The following is a 21,998-nucleotide window of genomic DNA, read 5'->3' as shown; positions in this document are numbered from 1 at the left end:
GCCCTCCCCGCCGCCGCCTCGCCCGCTGCTGCCGCCGCCGCCTCTGGAGGTGTAGCGGGCGCCGGAGCCGGAGCCCGGCTGGCTGGCTGGCTCGCCCGCCCGCCCAGGATGCTGACCTGCTGCCGCCGCCCGCGCCCGCTCCTCCCGCCGCTGGACCGACGCCGCTGCTCCTCCGCCGCCTCCACTGCCTCCGCCGCAGCCGCCGGACTCTTCCTGGGGCTCGTCTGGCTCCACTCCTGCCACGGGATGCCCCATGTCATCCGCATCGGTGGGTGAGACGACAAACCGGGGCGGGGGGGGGGAGGGAGGTCAGTGCTATCTCTTCTTTAGGGGGGGCTGTCACTCCACTTTGGGGCGATTTTATTGGGTTTGGGGCTTTCTTGGGCGTTTGGCTGGCAATAGGGGCGGGGGGCGACCTTGATTGATTATTTAGTAAAAGACCTTGAAAACGACCCTCCCAAGACTTTAAAGATCTAAAGAGATATAGATATATATTTCTGCAAAGAACAGAGTTCTTTTGCTGGCAGGGGTTCTGTCTCTGAGCCAGAGGTGGCTTGGGGGGGGGGCTTGCCTCTTCACCCTCCCTTCTCCTTACTTTGGCTTGTCCCCTTCTGCAATAGACGTCTAGCAGGCGACGGGAAGTTTGCCCCTCCCGCACCCCCACTCGTCCTTTCCCCCTTTCGTTGCCGATATCGACGGAGCTTTTTGCAGGAAGCAAAGTTTGGCTTCTCCCGCGAGGCGCTTTCTGATCTGTGCAGAGAGAGGATGCTGGCTAGAGAAGATGCTACGGAGGATGCAGCTTCGCCTCCGAGATGCTCTGGTCCAGCACATCCTGCGCTAAAGGGGATGCTGAGGGCCAGGCGCTGTAGGCTACATTTCCCTCTGTACAGGAGCCAGGTGCAAATGTGGAGTTTGAAATTTTGATGCTGTTTCCCAGCAAGCAGTTGCTGCCTCTGAATGGGTTCCCCCCTTCCCCCAATATTTTGACAACTCCTTTCCCCCAAATATAGTACCAGATTTTGTTGCTGCTGCCAAGGGTGATGTCTCTTGCCTTTGCTTTCCACCAGCCGGCACAAGGCTTTCTCTTCTTGCTCCCGGGGCTCAGAGGAGTGGGAGAGAGGAACAGCTGTAAATTTTTAGCCATGTGGCAAAGTGAATTCCAAAAGTCAAAGTATCTTTTTTGTGCCTTAATTAAAAGAAAACATTCCCCTGCCTTCTCTTCTGCCTCCTTTCCAGCATAGTTCAATTGTGGTTCCCTTTGTCTTTGGAAGTTCTTGCAGGAGATTTTGTTGCTTGGCATGGTGTGGTGAAGAGAGGGGAGGGGCAGCTCTGATACCAGGGCAGCCCTTAGGATTCCTGAGGTCAACACTCTCCCCAGCTAATAGAACGTGGCCCCTAGGGAAGTACTCCTGCCCCATTGAAGAGAAGGGGAGTTGCCTAAGAGCACGGTGGCATTTGTAAGGGTATCTCCCCACCCCCTGTCTCCCCTGGAAGCAGCTGCCTCTGGGCTCACACATGCTCTAGAGTTCCTTTGTTCTTTGGCCCAGGAACAGCTGAATTGCCTCCATCAGGGAAGGGAGCCAGAATAGCCACCCCACCAGAGCTGGTGTCTTTGACACAGAGGCAATCTGAGGTGGGATTCTGGTGAATGCCTTCCCTCCATTTTTTTTTCTTGTTTTCCAAGAGTCCATCCATCCAGCAGGCTGATTTCCAACTAACGTGAGGTCTGGCTTCTGGTCCAGTACAGGTGGTGTTTCCAGCCAAGCTCTCTGCAGTGCCTGTGGGTTTGTGCACAGTCCATACCATCCCTTGAGGATGGGGTAGCCCCTGTTGTGCCTGAACATGGACCCTCTTTCAGTCCCACTCCCATAGAATGAGCTGCTCAGTGTTTGGTGGATTGGGTAGACATCAAGACCTGATGTTCCATTGCAACTGTGCCTGCTGTTTGGCTTCACCTGATGGGTCCGTTTTGTCCTGGGATGCCTGAATGTGAGCTTGGGGAGCTGGCAAACATCAAAGGAGCCCCCAAAAACCTTGGCATGTATGTCACCTGAGGAAGGCTGCCCTGTGGGCCTAAGGGGCCTCTTCATAATGCAGTGATTTTTCCTCAATTTAATAAATAAGTAAAAATATATCTAAGATGGTTGGAAGGTCAACAGCCTTTTATGAGCTCTTGTACTCATGCTATGGATGCTTCAGGCAAATGAGTCCTATCTGATGCTTAATGTATGCTAACTGCAAAAATGAATGTGCATTTGGGCTGGGGGCGGGGGGAGGTTGTTCATCTGAACATGCACCATGCTGTGTTGCTTTCATTGACAATTTGAGAGTATACAGGTTTAACCTTGGTTGTAAACATGGCTGGAACATAAATCCAAGGAATTTGGATGCTTGATATACTGTTGTGTTTGTGCCATTCCAGAGTGGGCACATGGCCCCCTTTGGATATTTGAAAGGGGAGGGAGCTGGCCCAGCTAGCTGAACTCCACCTCCTGTGGTGTGGAATTTTCTCTGAGGTGAAAAGGCACTGGTGGATTTGTAGAAAGAGCAGAGAAGAGCTTGTAGTTTGCAAATGCTGTGGATTCTACCTTCTTGTTTGGATGGATTATTTCTAGAGGACCACTCAGGTGTGTCTGAGCCATTGTTTATTTTCCAGAGCTCTCTGTATAACTGATTTTCAAGGATGGAGAATAATTTTCTAAACTCTGCTTTTCAAATCTGCCTTGTCTAGGCTTTCCCCTGGAAGCTGGTGGAAGAAAACTGTTTTAATTTTTAAAAGGAAAAAAAGGAAATACGTTGTTTAGATTTAATGCTTTTCTATGTAAAAATCTCTTTTCTAAAAATGTCACATAAAAGAAGAGCACTGAACAGCCAGAGAGACAAGAGAATTTGTAGCAACTGCGGCAATTTCAGGTTTAGATCAAAGTCAACACAGCTTTCCCGTGCTGAACTGTCATTTTTCCTTTTTAGGAATGCTACAATTTCATTCTTCCCGCTTTCTTAATTTCATTTCTTTGTCCTTTTGTGTCAACTTAAATCAGGTTTTACAATAAACTGAGTTCTAAAAAATCAGGAAAGTTGTTGAATTTCAAATAGAACAGCCTGGTTAAATGACAACAAGGCGTGATTCTGAAAAAAGAGACGGCTTGGAGTGGGGAGATCTGTGGTTCTGTTTTTGCTGAAATCATGGTTTTTCTCAGTGAAAGAGAAAATTCCAGTACTTTCCTACATCGTTTCTGAGTTATAAGCATTGGGTTTAATCAGCATTGCATGCAAACAGAGGGAGATGTTTTTTTATTGGAACATCTTCATGTTTTCTCGTGCAAATGTCATGCAACTTTGAGCATAATCTTTCTTTGAGTGCGATTTATTATGCCTGGTGCAAATGTAATTGCAGACACAGGATTGAGGATTTCAAAGGCAATGTGGGGGTAAATCTGGAACAGCCCAATTGTCTTACATGAATATTGGCTGGTGTAAGTGAGGTGGCTGCTGGTAAGTTTGCAAATGCAATTGAACAAAGTATTGTCCTTTGGAGTGAATGACTCCCCATGAAGCAAATTCATTTGGCATTTATGGTTAAATCGCATTTCTTGCCTGCCGTTCATTCATCTGAAGTTTAAAAACCTTGCTGAGTGATGCAGCAGCAAGTCTCTGCTCCCCCTTGTGCTGCCTTGCAGCCTGTGACATCGCAAAACCTCAAGAAACATGGCAAAAGCTTCCCTAAAGAAGACGGTGAAAGCCTCTCCAATTGCAAGAAGCCTTCGGACGTCACATTTGATTGCTGTGGCAAATCACTCATCTGATTGAAGCATCAATTAATATTCTGCCTTGTTGAAAGAGGTCAAATATATGCAGAGGCTAAAAGGGGAGGCAACAGAGTCAAAATCTGGGTGAAATCTTAGACTCACAAGAGGAGTGTCTCGTTGCCATGGATCCTTGGGTTTCTGCAGGTGGCTGGTATCTCTCCAGGGTGTGATGATGCTCCTAGGTAAAGCATCCATCTCCCTTTTGCATTGTCCTACATGCACTGTGGACTTGAATGGGAAAATTGGTTTGGACCAAAACACAATAGCTGCCTGGCACGTTGCCAAAACGTAGCCACCATCAGCCTTGGTGTTCTCCCACAGACAGCAAGCTTCTGCTTTTTTCCCCTTTTTTCTTTTGCACAGAAGCACTGACAGCTCGCCTCACCCTCGCATTCTGCAGATTGGCGGTTGGAAAGGGTGCATCTTGTGTTTTGTGTACACTGTCGTCGTAAGCCCGGCAAGAAAGGGGCTTCTTTTTTTTTTTTTGCTCTTGGCTTGTGAGGCAGCTGGGACGAAGGCCACAATGCTGGTTTTGAAACAAACAGGCTGAAATAAGAGATGAGTTATGCTAATTTGTGACTGAGAAAGGAGGTTGTGCCATCAATTGTTTGGATAAAATACAAGTAACACAGAAGGGAGGCATGTGGGCGGTTGTAGTCTGCCGAAAATAAAATAGTTCATTGATTATTTTACAGAAATGTGTTGTGGACAAATTCAATTCATAATTACATTTCCTTGAGAGGGTAGCCTTTTTATTCCCGGGACTCATTATTCTGTTTGGCTTTTCTTTTTAGAAACATCGCTTCCAGTCATCCCCTCCAGGGAGATTTAACAGCGTTTCCCTGATACCTAACCCCCACTTCCAAATAATAATTTCACAATTGAAAACTGCAGTGTTCAATTGTGTCTGGTATTGTTCTGTGAGAAAAGAAAGAATCTGGAGGAAAGAGTCAGATATTATTTTATTTGGCTTGGATGTGATGAATAGCTTGGAGAAAATCTTGTTTCGTGGGGTGGCTGGAAGAAGTGATTTAGAAGGTGCACTCAAACCTTTAAGGAGTGCAACAAGTGTGTGGGTGTGTGGGGTGTTGATGTGACCACACTATGCCCGGTATCAAGAGATGAGTGATCTTGGAGAGCAATGCTTCCCCCTTTGAGTGTGTGTGAGAATGCAGCATTCCACATTCCTTGGGGGTTGTGTGCAGAGCCTCTCCTGATTCTACACACCTCGGATCGACCCACCTGCTTGCTCACTTGTACTTGCCACGCTGATCTCAGGAGCTGCAGTCAGCACTCAGAGGCAATGCCAGATTTGTCCCACTGTAAACCTGGATCGATGCCTTGAAAGATGACGACTTGGCTCCCAATTTGTGGAAGCGTAATTGAAAATCGATGCTATCGAAGTGAAACCGGTACGGAGATGTTTGCAAGATCAGGGGTGATCTTGTCAGGATAATTCCTCAGAATTAGGGCTCTGGGCCAGGGAGGCTTGATCACTTTACATCGGTGTGCAAGCAAGATTGGGATCTGTGCCTGGATCCTACCCTTCCTCCCCTCTCCCGCCCAACCGCAGCAGTGATGGGATGTGTCACCACAGCCAGCTGGGGATGTAGCGCCTGTCTCTAAGTTTGTGTCTTGGCGAGTGTTAAACAATGAGAGAGGCACGCTGGCGGCAGCCACGGCCGTTGATACAATAAAGCTTAGCCGTGCTGGAGAAGACACAAACTGAATGAAGATCAATATGTCACCCCTCCTCCCCCCGCCCTCGCACACTCTCCCCGCGCAAAGCAAATAGCTTCAGACAAGTGGCTTCTCACCACCTGGGAATGGTAGGACCAAGTTAGAAAACATTAGCTTGAGGAACTGTCCCTTCCAGCTCGGAAATTCCAAATGCCTTTAAAAATCCTTTTAAAACAAGAGAGGGAAGCAAACAGAGTGAAACGCAAGTCCATTCAGATTCAGGCCAGCGTACAGGAAGAGACGCAGCACCAGGCCAGGTCTGAAAGTTCTCTGATGCCCCGGGGGGAGCAGGGAAATAGCTCTTTTTAAAAAAGACTGAATGGTATTTAAAATACTAGGAGGACATATGCACATCTAGCAGATTTTTTGTGTGTGTGTCATGTCAAAGAAAAAAAATGCTGCAATGCTTTGCCATGTCTGCTTTCCAATAAAAAAATAAAAAATAAACTCTGTATGTAGATGCTGATATTTAGGTCTTGCTGGTGCAGATTACAAAGAGCCCTTCCAGAAGCAAAACAGCGAACAAACAATGAGAGGCTGCTTTTGTGAATACAGCAGCCAAGATTAAGGCAGGCCCAAGTGTATCCATGCATAATATGGATTTAGGTTTTTTCCTTGTCTCTCCCTTCCCCTTCACTTAATTCTGTGATGTGGATTTAAGCTTCCATAAGCTCAGTGTGTATGTGTATGTAACCATCTACCTATTTTAAAATTCTCCCATTTTCTAACCAGCATTAATGTTTTATTTATTATTGTTTCTTGTTTTTTATTACAGTTCTGTGAACCACCCCGAGATCTTTTGATGAAGGGCGGTATATAAATTTAATAAATAAAATAAAAATAAAATACAGTTGCACCCTACTTTTCAGGCTATAGATTCAGGCTGTTGGTGGCAGCAGGCCATGTGTGTGTGTGTGTGTGTGTGTGTGTGTGTGTGTGTGTGTAGAGCCTAGCTTGATCAGGCTCTGAAGTGGCCTTTGCCTTCACCTCACACACCCCAATTCTCTCTCCTGTGCATAGATGTCATACCTGAAAAGCTCCAAGGATCATTTAGTGACATGCATGTAAATGCTGTGTCGCCGTTAAATTTCTGGGCTCTATGGCGTGCAAATGCAAAATTGGGACGATGCTCTTGGCGCATAATGGAATTTTACCTGCCGGTGTGGAGTGAGGATGGAAGCCATCTGTCCCCTTTGCAGAAGCAGAAACTGCATCTTCCATCTCCCCTTTTCCTGTTGATGCTTTTTTTGAGGATTGATTTCATATCATGTTTTTGAAACACTGTATTTTCATAAGAAACGAGAATGGCTAATTCTCTGGGGGGGGGGAGTGATAGTTCCAAAATTGCCTCCCCCCCTTTCTTTTTCTCAAACCTGATTCCAAAATGGGTTTTTAATTTCAGGTCACACAGTCATTTGGTGATTTCTGTGAGGTGAGAATGAGGCTGCTGGGGTGTAAACTGTAAGATGAATTTCGAGCGAGAGTGTCATTGTTGCTTCTTTGTGGCAGGCAAATCTAATTACTTAATCCCTGCTCTCTTGAGAACCATCTACGTGGATATTAAGGTTTGGCAGCATGCAGGAAACAGGGCTGTGGTTGATGTAGGGTTTGCGAAGCTCAGAGTCAGGAGCGCAGTGGGAGATTCAGGCGGCTTTCTCTGTCGGCCACCCTCTATTGTGTCGTGGGCTGTGATATCGTTAGGGTGGTCTTAAAATTTAATTGTTGCAACTGCAACCCACCCCAAGTGATGAAAATATGTTAGAGGACACACTTGCATGGACTGATAAAAATGAAAGACATTAATGCTTTGGCTGCTTTTTCCAAATGTGCTTCATGCCCAACTCAAACGCCATAAACTGGCTGTTGCATTTGTAAGGAGAGCAGAAAGACTCAGGACTGTTTCTTTGCACAGGTGCAGACGTCATTTCTAATCTTCTGGCAAACTTATCCTGTTTTTCATACAACAGGAAAACCATATTGCTCTTTCACTTTGCGCCTTGAATTCATTTGCATTTGTTGTGTGTGCGTTTTGCTCCCGAGGACGTGGTTCTATAATAACTCTCCTTGATTTGACAAAATCCTTCTGTTGCCCACCTGGCAGGGTGACTCTTGCCCTTTTCACATGACAGCTCTTAAGCTCCCGTTGTGTTAATAATGTCAAATGAGAGGGGGTCGATCTGTTGCAGACACCACAGCAGGTGTTTGAATGGCAGCTGGTGCTTCAGGTGTGGATGGTCAGCAGAGGGCGCTGTGCTTTGAGGACACTTAACATGTGTCCTGATTTCCACCCTCCTACTTTTACCTGCCAGATTCCCTTTGCAGTTGCTGCATGATGCTTCTTGTTGCTTTTAAGGGGTGTGGTGAACTTCCACCCTCTTTCACCATCTGGAGTCTACTGAGCCAGCAGGATTTCTGGTGCATCCTTGGAGAGACAGGCAGGGAAACCCAAAAGAGCAGAGTGTCCACAGGATATGCTTAAATAGGAATTGCATAATGTCACACTTCTCCATGATACTTTTGCAGTCATCATCGTAATCATCATCATTATCTTGTTGGCAAAAGGTTTTAATGTGCTTCCATGCCACTGGCAACTGCCTTTGTTTTCATGTGTTTCCACCCCCAAACAAATGTTTCCCCTCTTTTCCTTACTGATAAGAAAGAATAATAATATCAATGGTGAGAGAAACTTGGTACAGCTCACATGTTGCACATTTTGCAGATTATTTATTTACTTTTATTTTTTTCCTCTTTTAATTTTATAGGAGAGAGGAAAGCAGTAGCTCTTTAGGACCACAGGAATTCCTATAGCCTGGTGTCCAAATAGCTCATTCATTAATCATAGTTCTGACTTTACTCATAAAAACTCAACAGGAGCAGCCAGGCTGGCTTATCTCACCCAAATTGCTTGGGGGGGGGTGCCTGCACATTTTGCTTCATAACTTTCCTTCTAGTATGGGGAGAGGCTCCCCCCCCCCGAAAGCTCAAGAGTCTAGGCCCCCTTGTAGGCATGGGCCATTACAATTGTACCTGGTGCAATTGTACCATTTGCACCATTATAAATCTGGCCATACTTCTCCTGATCTTCCACAGTCATACCTGATCCATGCTTGCAATCCTGGTTTGGAGGGATCACTATTTAATCCAGGCAGCTGGTGTCAAGAATGTCCAGGTCTGATGGTTCCTCAGCATCACTGGGTTTAGAGATCTGCTGGAGGGTTCTGCTCCTCATGCTTTTTCTGTGAGGAGACCTCAGGCTTCAGGTCTGGACAGGGATAAACTTTGAACAGTCAGGCTATTGAAAGGTTGGCAGCTAGAGATTTGGTCCGAATGGTTTCCAAAGAGTTATCTGAAACCCTGAGATCCAGGAGCCTGTTTTTCTAACATAAAATTAACAGTAATGAAAATCAGAATGTGGTTAACCAGTCACCCAACTGAGGGTTTTGGGCTGCCTCTTCACTTCCCACATGAACTTGCCTCTCAGCTGTGGTCATCTGAGGCTTGTTGTGCATCATTGAATCATAGAGTTGGAAGGGAACACAAGGATCATCCAGTCCAACCCCCTGCAATGCAGGAATCTTTTGCTCAATGTGGGGTTCGAACCATTGGCCCTGAGATTAAGAGTCTCATGCTCTACCAACAGAGCTATCCTTCAAGGGCAGTGGTTGGGGTAGGGCTTTTTGGGTGGCAGTACCAGAATTGTTTCTGTGTGCTGCTCTGGTTCACCAGAAGCGGCTTAGTCATGCTGGCCACATGACCCGGAAGCTGTACGCCGGTTCCCTCAGCCAATAAAGCAAGACGAGCACCGCAACCCCAGAGTTGGCCACGACTGGACCCTTTACCTTTACCTTTAACTTTACCAGAATTAAACAACTCCCCCCACCACTGTGCCCCACCCCAGGGTGCTTAGATTGACCCATTCTTTGTTGTCTTTTAGGCAGGGGACGGATACATTTTTCATGTATGTAAATTTTGTCTTGTTATGGGGCTGATTTTGTTTGGCTCTGGGCTTTGAATGCTCTTTTTAACTGGGTATCTATCCCATTGTTGTAAGCCATCTTGCAGGTTCTTTTGTGAGCTGAAAGTTGCTACAAATATGTTTTAAAATAACACGTTTTGGAGCTTCCTGTAGGGTGGGACTTTATTGCCTGCGGGGCTCTCTTCACTCCCAGATCCTGCTGTCATCAACACAACTTTCACAGAGACCAAATCCCTCTTGGGAATAGCAGTGGGCAGCTGCCGCTCAGGGCCGCTTGAGTTCCCTGTTGCTCTGGAAATGAAAGAGGCTGCTTTCCTCCCCTATCCCAGACTTGCAAAAAAGCTATGGGCTTTGGGGGTCCGTGGGTATTTTTGCCACCTGGAGATAGTGTCATGGGCTGTGCTCTGAGGCCAAGCCACTCTGCTGCAGCACCAGTTATCTGGGCTTCTATGGGCTTCTTCCGAGGCTGTTTTCAAAGAGGTGGAGGGGTGGGGATGCTGCTCTGTGCACCAGGTAAAGCCCCTGTGGCTGAACATTGGGGACCCAATATATGGCTTGGGGTGGGGGGAATTTCAAAGCAACAGGTTTGAGAGAGGGCCAAAGCAGCCTGTTTCGAAAGCACCCAAAATGGAACATGATGCGAAAAGAAATGCCCGATGTAGGCTGTGTGTTTTCCCGCTTAATAAATAGACGGCTGTCATCTTTTGTCTCTTGCAATAAAACAGTAAATAAAATATGGAATAAGCCACGAGCTTAGCTGAGTTAGGGAGGTCTGCTGGGACCTGGCATCAGACTCGCCTGCTACTATTCTGCAGTGAATTTAGAGTACTTGGGAAAGCAGTCGTGGGAGTTATTTTAAATCCCACCAACTGGCCATGCCGGAGGAGCTTCTTGGAGGAAGTGGGCTTATGTAATGTTTCCAGGCACTGCAGTAGGAGGCCCCCCTTTTTATTACTTCCACTTAAATATAGATATTTATATATTGTCCTTTTGTGCAACCTAACAGAGCTTATTCCCAAATAAATTTGTTGAGCATAAGGGCAGCAGCCACCAGCTCCATTTTATTCCTCTAGTTGCGATGGTGCTATTATTTAAGTGATTTTTTCAAAAATGCAAAACTGCATTTTATGCTCAGAGTATTTCCTCCCCACCATACCCCCGCCTCCGGGTTGGCAAATGGTTTCTGGGTTTTTGTTTTTGCTGTGCCATATCAGGAATATAGAAGCAGCTGTAAATCATTGAATGGCAGTGCGGCGGGGGGGGGGGGGGAGTAGAAAAGGCCTTCTCTGTGCAAGAGGGCTGAATTGCTGCCCCCACCCTTATGTAGGATACAGGTATCAACTGGATTGTGCATTTCTCTGAATTTTGCAATGCAATTTTGCTTCCAAAAATGGGGGGGGGGTGCATGTTTTATATAGAAGTGTATAAAAAAGAATGGTTTTTTGGAAGGGGAAATGCATTGAAGAGCATAATGAAATACATCAGTGGAAGTATTCATTTGATTTCATAAAATTTATATGCTGCTTGATTATAGAAAAAACCTCAAAGTATGAGGATAAAATCCATATAAAACAAGCATTTTTTAAAATTTGCAAAAGTGGTACAGAACAGACCTAAGACCTCAGCCTGTGCAAAACTGCCGTGAAACAAAAATAGGCTGACCTGTCCTCCCCGAAGTCTGTCATTCCCCCTTGCACTCAGGAAACATGCCTCCTCCCAGTTTGAAGGATGCTGTCCTGCTTGCTTCTCCACTTGGATGAGGGGAGATTACAATATCTGCAGGTCTAGAGGTGCATTTACTGTACTTTCCACCCTGCACATGCCTTAATCTTCCATGCCTGCAGCTGTGACTCTGGCCCGAACTCTGCTCCAGGATGAGCCCAGTGGACTGCTTCAGGGGGAAGATGGTACATGTGCAACCACAGCAATGCCATTCCATGCTGCTGCTATTTTGTTTTGTGCTGAGGACTCTAGGAGCCATTCAGTCTCTGCTGCCACAAAGGAAGGGTTACAATCCACAGCAAATAGACGGGACACTGGGTGTCGGGAAGGGCTTTGCAGACGTAGTTGTCTTTTTTATGATGGATAAAGGAGGACCTGGCTGCCCCTTGGGAACAGCTGGGTAGGAAGAGGTCTAGAAGCAGATTTGGATGAGAGAAGCAAAATGGGGGCAGCAGAGAACATGTGAGCACAGGGTTGAGAAGGGGATGTTGGGGAGACTGGGAGGGAGGGAGGCAGACAGGTTCTTCCAGCGTCTGTAGAATATTTCAGATGCATTACATAAAAAAGTCATGACTTTCTGCATCTGAAGCTGATGAAAACACAACAGAGTGTTCTAAATATAGGGGGTGGTGTTGCCCCTCTCTGATTACTGCTTCGAGATGAAAGCTAGGAGATTTTAGCACTTCAGATAAATAAATGAAACCGTTGGCATACCAGGTCTTGGTGACCCATTGTGGGGGATATTTTCAGCCCTGGTTTCTTAGGCTTCTCTTGGGAAGTTGAAAAGTGCAGCTGAGGAACTTGAGCTCACCAGGGAAGCTGGAAAAAGCCCTGTGGCTCAGAGACAAGAGACTGGGGCCCTGAGTCCCAGGCCAGAGTCACCGCTGCTGCAGCTTTGTAGATGCTTTCTGCCATTACTGGAGCCAGCAAGGCAAGCAAGGCCAGGCCTGCAGCTTCAGCATATAATATGAATTGCTGTTACTCTGAGTAAAATCAAAGACAGTCCCCCAGGAAGTCATGTCCCTTGGCAAGAGATTTCCTCTGTAGATGCTCCTGGTAGAATTGCCTCCCCTATCATTTATTCATTCATTCCTCTAGCATTTGCTAGCGAAAGTGGATAGGCCTCGCTCATAATGCTAGAACTCAGTGGGGTCATCCAAGGAAGCTGAAAGTTAGGAGGTTCAGGACAGGTAGAAGAAAGGACTTGTTCACACAGCTAAACTATGGAGTCAGCCCCCCACAAGCTATCATGATGGCCACCAACTTGGATGATTTCAAAAGAGGATGAGAAAATCAGTGAGAAGATAGGATTCTCAGAGGCAGCTAGTTACCATTGCTATGTCCAACCTTCACTGTTGGAAGCAGTAATACTGGTTGCTGGGAATCTCAGGTGATGCCAGGTGCTCAGATCCTGCACATCCTACCTGTGAGCTTTGACTTGGCTTGGATTTGTGCCCCAATGCTTTCTCCTGTGGCCTTTTTGCTTACTCAGTAGCATGCAGGGCATCACTCTCTAGAGGTTTCTGTCCTGGCTCTCGCTGGGCAAAGGACTTGGGTGGAATCTCTACAGTAGCGCATTCATAACTTCATCCACCTCATTTAAAAAAAAGTGCAAAGCCAGGAGATGGAGAGGCCAGGAGGATGAAAAGATCTGGGGCTCAGCTGGCTGTAAGCTGGGTAGCAATAAGGGTAGTACAAGAGTTGTCCGTAGCTATCTCATATCTACTTTAATTAGATTTTTAAAAATTGTTCTAGGTGTGTACATTTGGAAGGTGCCTGTTCCCAAGTTTCTGAGATGGGGCAAATTCCCACCACTTGCAACCCCCCCCCCCGACAATTAGCCACATATCAAGGAACAGCAATTCTCTGGCAGAAATCTGGGCTTTTATTCAAAGCCCTTTATTTAAGAATTTCTGACTGAGGTCACCCAGTGTGGCCCACATGTCTTTCTGGGGGTTAGCACTCAAGTGAACATGCAAAGCACTTCTCTCTCTCTCTCTCTCTCTCTCTCTCTCTCTCTCTCTCCCTTTCCAGTTGTAGCTTCTTCAAGGTTACTTGTTAAGATGTGTTAAGATTCGAAATAATGGCTCCCTCTTTACACGTGTGGGAAGTGATGGGCCACTGTTCACCTTCCACGCTGGAGAGTTTCTTGCCTGCCCACTACAAATTTGTATTTCTCTGGCCCCTGCCTATTTAAAAAAAAACACCCTCTGCTTTCATGGGGCATGCAGTGATTTATTGAATAATCAATTTCTTTATCTACCTAATGCTTTCAAGTAATCGATCAGTGCCAAAGCAATAAATCCAGGCTGTGATTTCAGCTCTCTCTCGAGTGTCCTGAGGATATTTTGCTAAGAATGACTTGGAGTTTTCCATGTTCCCCACTACTCTTTCTTTTCCTCTTCCAAGGTCTTTTGTTCAAGGCACATAAAGACAAAGCCCACAGTGTACATGCCCCTTAGGCCTTGTTGTTTGCAGGGCTGAGGTTGGTATGCAGTCGTTTAAAGGTTGAATTAAAGGTTGAATTGATTGGTGGGAACAAGTTTTAATTGATGGGGTCTGAGACTAAAGGCGACTTTCTTGCTGCTGTTCCTTCTTTTGGGGAGGCTGTTTCGTTCTTCCTGCTGTGCCAGGAAATAAAAATAAAAGGTGACTCTGGTGTCCTCAAAAAGAGGGGCTGGCTTAGTACATTAAATGGCAAGATCTTACCCCATTTTTTAATGTTTAAAATGGTTGACAACCTTTGTTTTTAATTATTTCACTTAAAGCAAAGAGAAAGCACCTGAGTTCTTCCATCTCTTTCTTTCCTGTATGTTTATTACACTCGTATTCTATCTTTCCTTCAAGGAGCTCAAGGTGGCATACCTCTCCCTCTCCCCATTTAATCCTCACAGCAGCCTTATGAGGTAGGTTAGATTGAGTGACAGGGAATAACCCAAGGTCATACAGTGAATTTCATGGCTGCCACTGCTTCCCTGGCTGATCAGGCACTGCTGTGTTCCAAAGCCCCTTAATACAAAGAGCGAATGTATTCTGGGTCCACTATTAAACATGTCCTGCTCTTTGGGGCTTGATGATGTTAAGGCTTATGTAAAGCTTGGAGCTTTCCTTTTGAGGAGGCAAAAAGCTTAGGTGTGCCAGGCTCAGTGGCCACTAGGGGAAAAGCATGGGGTGCAAGCATGTTTCTGGAGGACATCCCAAACCTTGTGTGATGTTCAGCACAATTCTTAATGTGACTCTTCCCATTAAGAGCATAACATAAGGCTGTAAGAAGAGGCTGCCTGATCAGGCATGGGCCCCCATCTAGCCCAGCATCTTGTTCTCACCATGGTCAGCCAGAGACCTCAGTGAGAACCTCCCAAGCAGGACCTGAGCACAAGAGCACTCTCTCCTCCTATGGTCTGCAGTAACTAGTATTCAGGAGCATTGCTGCATCTGACACTGGAGGTTGTATGTTGCCATCATGGATAGGAGTCATTGACAGCCTTATTCCCCATGAATTTGTCTAGTCTTCTTTTAAAGCCATTCACATTCGTTGCCATCACTGCCTCCTGTGGAAGTGAGTTCCATAGTTTAACTATGTGGTGCATGAACTGGATTTTGACAGTTTGTTCCTGCATGGAGAGTGCAACTCTCTTAAATCCCCCATTGATTGCTAATGGGAGGAAAGAGATATTTTCTAGAAAAGTTTTGCAAGGTGGCATTAAAGAAACAAGTGTACACTTACAGAAAACAGAGTTACTGGCCATAAATCAACTCATAGAAATAAACAAAATTCATAGTGTAATCCCTGTGCATGCTTACTTAAGAGTCAATCTCATTGAGCTCAGTGGGTTTTACTCCCATGCAGAGCTTGTCTGAGGCCCGGGGTGGGAGTCTTGTACTTGGCACAACAGTGTAAGTCCAGCAGGCTCCTGACAGGACCCCTGGTCAGCTTAGTCCTCCAAGGCCCGGGGCAAGCATACGCTGCTGTCTCCTCCCCCCAGGCTGCATGGGCCTGCTCCCAGAATTGCCACTTCAGTTGCTCAATAAAAGATGAAGGATCCAAGAATATCTGAGCCTCGCAGCAAGACTAGTGCTCACTTTAAATTGCACAATATGCGGGGCAATGACCGCTTGCAGTGACTTATCTGACCCCGAAACAGATGCTAGGTGTGGTTTGGGGAGTTCATTGTGTTCCTGAGCCTTCTGACTGTAGCTGCAGACTTGTCCTACGAAGGAAGGATCTAAGTTAAACATTCCCAAATGGAAACAGTCTTGGACAGCTTTGTTCCCAACAGATCCCCATGTTAGATGGACCCTCGTCCACTGTTCACACAGCACTGGAGTGTGTTGCCTGTTTTTCTTGGCTGAAAGAAAGTTAGTGTTTGCTCTGTTTTGTCATATTGAAATATTCATGTCGCTCTGGCTATTTGGTTTTGGAGTGGCAGCATCTCCTTTCCTTGCTATGAGGCTGTTTTACATTTTGAGTACCTGGCTTCTGGGGCCAGATCCATTTCTCCCAATTAGAGGGAAAGCAAATTGCACACTAAAAGCTGTAACCCAGCCCAATTTGCATCTCATTACCCATAATACTGTCCATTATGAATTCACATTTAATTTTAGTACTCTTTTTTTGGAGGCGACTCACAACCTAATTAAATCTTCCTTTTACTCCAGGAATATGTTGTTGTTGTTGTTGCTGCTGCTCTTTTCCTCATCCCAAATGTCCCCTCTCTCTTTTTCCATCTCTCTGCCAACAACAACAGCTAAGACATGGCTGGAGAGAAAACACAACACTTGTGGGAATGATGGTTTTGGCTGATGTGTTCTGCCACCATTTCATCATGCCTTTAAACAACATTCCTGCAATGTTCTGGTTTCCCAACCAAATCCAAATCCTGCTTTGGGAACTTTTCTCACCTTCTGCAGGGAAGAGGCCCAGGTTCTCCTCTTACTCAATGGTAGCTCAGGAGCAGAGCCACTGCTTTCCATGTAAAAGGGCCCATGTTCCCATCTGAGACCCTGGAGAGTCAGCGCCAGTCAGTTTGGACAATACTGAGCTAGATGGACCCCAATGGTGTAACTCAGGAAGCAGCTATGTGCTCCAGTCACACTGCCATTGTGTTCAGGTGCAGGGCAAACCGAAGAGGTTTTCCTCAGACCTTTCTTAATATGTTCAGCTGTTGTTCTCCTTTCAGGGGATTAGGCCAGGGATGGAGAACCAGCAGCCCTCCAAATGTGGTTGGACTCCAACTGCCAGCAGCCCAAATCAGCATGGCCACTGGCCAGGGTGAAGGAAGTTGGAGTCAAGCCACACCTGAAGGGGCACAAGTTAGCCAGCTCTGGATTTGGCAAAGAGGGTGAGTATCAAGAATTTCCATTTTGATTACTAGTCTGGTTTGGGTGTAACCATTGGACAAAACTGAACATAACTGCACCCATGATAAGAAAGGAATCTGCTTGGCTTCAGAAGCATGGAGTGTTTTCACAATCTGCTCTGTTGTATCAGAGAATATGTGGTAAGAAAATGTCGTTGTTGGTGGTGCAAATTTGCAACATTCTTTCTCTGTTGCACCATTCTCAATGTTTGATATTGTGTCTCATTTGCTTCTGCGAGCCACGGGGAAAAGCCTGCACTTGTGTTAAGTTCCTTCCCAGCCCACAGAGCAACCTTTTCAGAAACTCTTGTCTTGGACACACTTGCCCACAAGCTTTCAAGCTTAAATCTGCAATCAAGGCCACTTCCTGTGCTTTGCCCTCCTTTGTGCAGGTGTGGAATAGGGGCATCGGCATAACAACACCACCACTAATAAGACACTCAAACTTGCCAGTTCAGGGAAACCATTTGGAATCAGTTGGCAATGATAAACCATTGATTAACATGTAGAATTCCCACCACCACCAATAGCTATTTCACATGCTCAGATGACAATTTCATGAATTGACAGGGTTACAGACACTGAGAAACCAAGCAGGTAATGCTCACTGGGTGAGGACACCCCCACCCCGACTCTGGCATGTACAGCAATACTACTTGAAATGCGGGGGGCGGGGACAGATGCTGCATTTTCAGTTGCTAGCATGTACATAACCCGTGGTTTCCAGAGGAAGATCCTTGCTCTTGTCTCTTGTGGTATAGCACCCACCAATACAGTGGTACCTTGGTTTACGAACTTAATCTGTTCCGGAAGTCTGTTCTTAAATCATAGCATTCTTAAACCAAGGCATGCTTTCCCATAGCAGCGGGGGACTCAATTTACAAATGGAACACACTCGACAGGAAGTGAAACATTTTCACAAACCAAAACACCTACTTCTGGGTTTGCAGCGTTCATAAACCAAGGTACCACTGTAATCCTAATTCCATACTACTAACCCCTCAAATTAACACCACTCCCTCAATTCATGGTTGTGAATGGATAACTAGGACAACACCAGGTGCCTTGTAATTTTCTCCTTTTGCTGCTGCTGTTGTTGAGGATGGATTTTTCCTTACTCTCGGCTGTTCTTCAAAACTTGTGTGATGGGGCTGGGTGCCTAACAGGCCTCTGGTAATGAGGATATGAATCTCAGTCAACTTCTTCTTGAACCTGGAGCTGCAGATGCCTTTGAGAGAGCCTCGTTCTCCTTCAAGAAGTTGCTTTGTTTGAAATGGCTACAGGGATCTCTCGTCTGTTGCAAACACATTAATTCTCTCCTTAAAGTGTCTGACCTTAAAGGCCATCTTGCCTCTGGCTTGCAGTGCTGTGATCTTGCCTTTCCTCTGCAGCTGGCATCAGGTACTTAGCATTTCTTTCATATTATAAAGAACACAAAAGGTCGCTTCCATTTAAGACGGGGCACTAATCATTGCAAAGCATTGGTGCCTTGTTGCAAATGCAGCTGGAAAGCATTCTCGGTGCCTTCTGGATAGGCCGTTTCTGAGGACAGTTTGACTAGATTTAACATTTGCTTGTCAGTTTGATACACCACACACACACACACACACACACACAGAGAGAGAGAGAGAGAGAGGATGACACACACCTTTGCTGTGATATTAAGGTCACTTTTGTGTGGCTGACTGTCCCTTTCTGTGAGTTTGTGGGGAACGTATTTCCATATAAATGATGACAGTTTGCACCAGGAATAAGCTGGAATTGCATATTGTTGTGATGATCTGCATATTTGGAAGAAGATCTGGAGAAACCAAAGAGCTGGTGTTTGCACGTGTGTGATCCTCAAAGGAAATAGACCTGCCTGTTTGGGAAAGAAAGACAAGTCTGTGGAAGGGATTATTGATGACCATTTCCCAACAAAAGTGTGTGTTTGCATTTTTATTGGAATAAAACTACTTGTAAACCACAGGGGAGCCAATGAAGTTTTTCTTTTAAAGCCATGTTGTATGTTTTATGGCTGTTATAAACCATCTGATTCAATTTATAATGGGGATAATTACTCTTGAAATCAGCCATTCTGGGTAATAATTGGCACATTCAAGAGAGAGCCACCTTGAGATGTCAGCTGACAGAATCTGGAAAGGAGAAAGCAGCTGAGCTGCCTTCAACCTCCAAGGTAGGGACCTACAGTAGTAGCTCTACAGGTGTTTGGGGACTCAAACTCCCATCAGGTTTTGCATCTAGCTGATTTATAGTTGCCTATATTGTTGAGTCCTAGGAGCCTAAGGAAATTGACTCAAAGAAGTCCCAAGTGCTGAGGAGGAGCTTGGATTGGCTGACACATGGCCCTTCCCTGCTGCAGTGTGGGGTTTTAGAGCAACAGAGTTGTAGAATTGGAAGGGAAACAAAGGGTCATCTAGTCCAACCCCATGAAAGGCAGGAATCAAAACTCAAGCATCCCTGACAGATGGCCATCCAACTTCTGCTTAGACACCACCAATGAAGCAGAGTCCATCACATTCTGAGGTGTTGAACAGCTCTTACCATCAGAAAGTTCTTCCTAATGTTTAGCTGGAATCTTCATCGTTGTCATTTGAATCCATTGGTTCAGACCCGGCCCTCTGGTGCATCAGAAAACAAGCTTTCTCCATCTTCTATCTTCCATGTGACAGACCTTCAGATATCTGAATCACCTCTCAGTCTAAACATACCCAACTCCCTCAACTGTTCCTCGTCAGGCTAGGTTTCCAGACCCTTGATCATCTTGGCCACCCTCATCTGTATATGTTCCAGTTTTTCAATGTTGTTTAAAAACTGTGGTGCCCAGTACTCCAAAGGAGGTCTGACCAAGGCAGAATGTTATTGTCTAGTCGTTTAGTTGTTTCCGACTCTTCATGACCCCATGGACCAGAGCACGCCAAGCACTCCTGTCTTCCACTGCCTCATGTAGTTTGGTCAAACTCATTTTAGAAGCTTTGAGAACACTGTCCAACCATCTCGTCCTCTCTTGCCCCCTTCTCCTTGTGCCCTCAATCTTCCCCAACATCAGGGTCTTTTCCAGGGAGTCTTCTCTTCTCATGAGGTGGCCAAACTACTGGAGCCTCAGCATCAGGATCTGTCCTTCCAGTGAGCACTCAGGGCTGATTTCCTTCAGAAAGGATAGGTTTGATCTTCTTGCAGTCCATGGGACTCTCAAGAGTCTCCTCCAGCACCATAATTCAAAAGCATCAATTCAACCAAGGCAGAATAGAGAAGTACTATTACTTTGTTTGATCTGGACAATACACTTCTGTTGCTGTAGCTTAGAATTGCATTAGTGATTTTTGCTGCTGCATCACACAGTTGACTCATGTTAAGCTTGTGGCTTACTAAGACCCATAGTACTGCTGTGAAGCCAGATGTCCCCCATGCTATTTCTGTGCATTTGGTTATTTTGAATGGGACTTTACTTTTAAGATGCCTCATCTAGTCCTTGGGATAAGTGGATTGAGTTCTGACTGTGCAGTTGCTCTCCTGCTGAAAACGCTACCTGAACCTGAGGCCATAAATCTGGACTTTGCTTTTCCTCGCTACTTCTGTGCTTTTCTTCTTGTTAAGTTGCTTCAAGTACCTTTGAATGTCAGAGAATGTGGCATATAAATATTTAAACAAACTTACAATCTTAGCTTAGAGGCAATGTGGAGTGAGTAAGTATCTCTCTCTCTCTTATTTCCGTTTGAAAGTGTTTGTGTAGTAACTGCATCTTAATAAAATAGCCTTTAGATACGATTCCTGGTTTGCCTGGAGAGACAAGAATTCATTCTTGTTCTCTGACATCTTCCATTTACTGCTGGTTTCCCACACAGCCATTCTAGACTGTCAGAGTGCAATTGTAAGCATTTTAAAAAAGTATATATTTACACTCCACCTTTCCTCCAAGGGCCTCTGGGTGGCCTACAGACTTCACCCCCATTTTATCCTCACAGCCCTGTGAGATAGGTTTGGCTGAGAGGCAGTGACTGGCCCAAGGTCACCCGGTGAGCTGAGTGGGGATTTGAACCCTGGTCTCCCAGGTCCTATTAGAGCACTGTAACCACTATACCACCACTGACTCTCAGGTGCAAAACACCCATTGTATTCAGGGGAGCCTACTCCTGCCTGAGTAACCGTGACCAGGAAGACAGCCTGGGAGGAAGTGTCAGAAGCCTGCTCTAGCCCACACCAGAAGGAGGGGGTGTAAGGTCACATTGGTTTGTCTCTTGCCTGCACCATGTCCCCTAAAACTGGCCAGCAAGCCACCTGATTTGCTGCACAAGGTGGTTCTATAGGGGCACTACAGGCCAAGGAGTGCTCAAGAAGCTTTTCTGCACATGCTCTAATACAGTGGTACCTCGGGTTACATACGCTTCAGGTTACATACGCTTCAGGTTACAGACTCTGCTAAACCAGAAATAGTGCTTCAGGTTAAGAACTTTGCTTCAGGATGAGAACAGAAATCGTGCTCTGGCGGCGCGGCAGCAACAAGAGGCCCCATTAGCTAAAGTGGTGTTTCAGGTTAAGAACAGTTTCAGGTTAAGTACGCACCTCCGGAATGAATTAAGTACTTAACCTGAGGTACCACTGTACTAGAACTTGGGGGTGTCCAATGAAGCTGAATGTTGAAAGATTTAGTGCAGATAAGAGAAAGTCCTTCTTCCTGCAGGTGCACAGATAAACTATGGAACTCACTGCCACAGGAGGCAGTGATGGCCACCAACTTGGATGGCTTTAAATAAGATTGGACAAATTCATGGAGTAGAACAATGCTATCAATGACTACTAGCCATTATGATCTTCCACAGTTAGAGGCAGCAGTGCTTTTGAGTACCAGTTGCTGGAAACCACAGCAGGGGAGGCGGCTCTTGTGCCTGTGACCTGCTTGCAAGCTTTGCACAGGCATCCGGTTGGCCACTGTGAGAAGAGGATGCCGGACTACATGGGCCACTGGCCTGATGCAGCAGGCTCTTCTTATGTTCTGCCTCTTTCCATTTTTATTTTTTTGCCTTGATTGGCAAGTGAGAGAACCGGAGGACAGTGCCCTGGACCCCGCTGCATGTCACATTTCCCTGTTCTGCAAACTGAGTTTTCTGTGAAATTGTTTGTTAGCATTACAGTTCCACAGCTGTTTCCCAGACACAACTGTGCATGTCACACATAGTAATAATAGAATGCCCTTTAAAAACTACCTGTAGAGGGAAAAGAGGGGTGGGGGAGGAGAGCCTGTAAATTATGGGTAGAATCATTTGAGAAGGTGCTGCTGAGAGGTGAGCACTCAGATTTGAGAAGCTTTTAGGCTCCTGTCTGACCAATTTGCAGACTGTTTTGCATTTTTCTTCAATTACTTCAATTTATCAGAGTGGGCTCCGTGTTGCA

The 21,998-nt window shown here is 45.9% G+C and overlaps 1 protein-coding gene across 1 annotated transcript in view; it reads left to right on the top strand.

The window, feature by feature from the left end:
- Nucleotides 1–80: 80 nt before the first annotated feature.
- Nucleotides 81–21,998, top strand: part of GRIK3 (glutamate ionotropic receptor kainate type subunit 3) — a 190,187-nt gene continuing 168,269 nt past the window's right edge. Inside the window, exon 1 of the mRNA XM_082233235.1 lies at nt 81–268. Coding sequence (XP_082089361.1) covers nt 109–268 — 160 coding nt within the window. The 5' untranslated portion in view covers nt 81–108. The remainder of the gene's footprint in view (nt 269–21,998) is intronic.

This window comes from Podarcis vaucheri (assembly GCF_965113315.1).
Source record: "Podarcis vaucheri genome assembly, chromosome: 7".
NCBI classification, from domain to species: domain Eukaryota; kingdom Metazoa; phylum Chordata; class Lepidosauria; order Squamata; family Lacertidae; genus Podarcis; species Podarcis vaucheri.
This window is presented reverse-complemented; position numbering and strand designations above follow the sequence as displayed.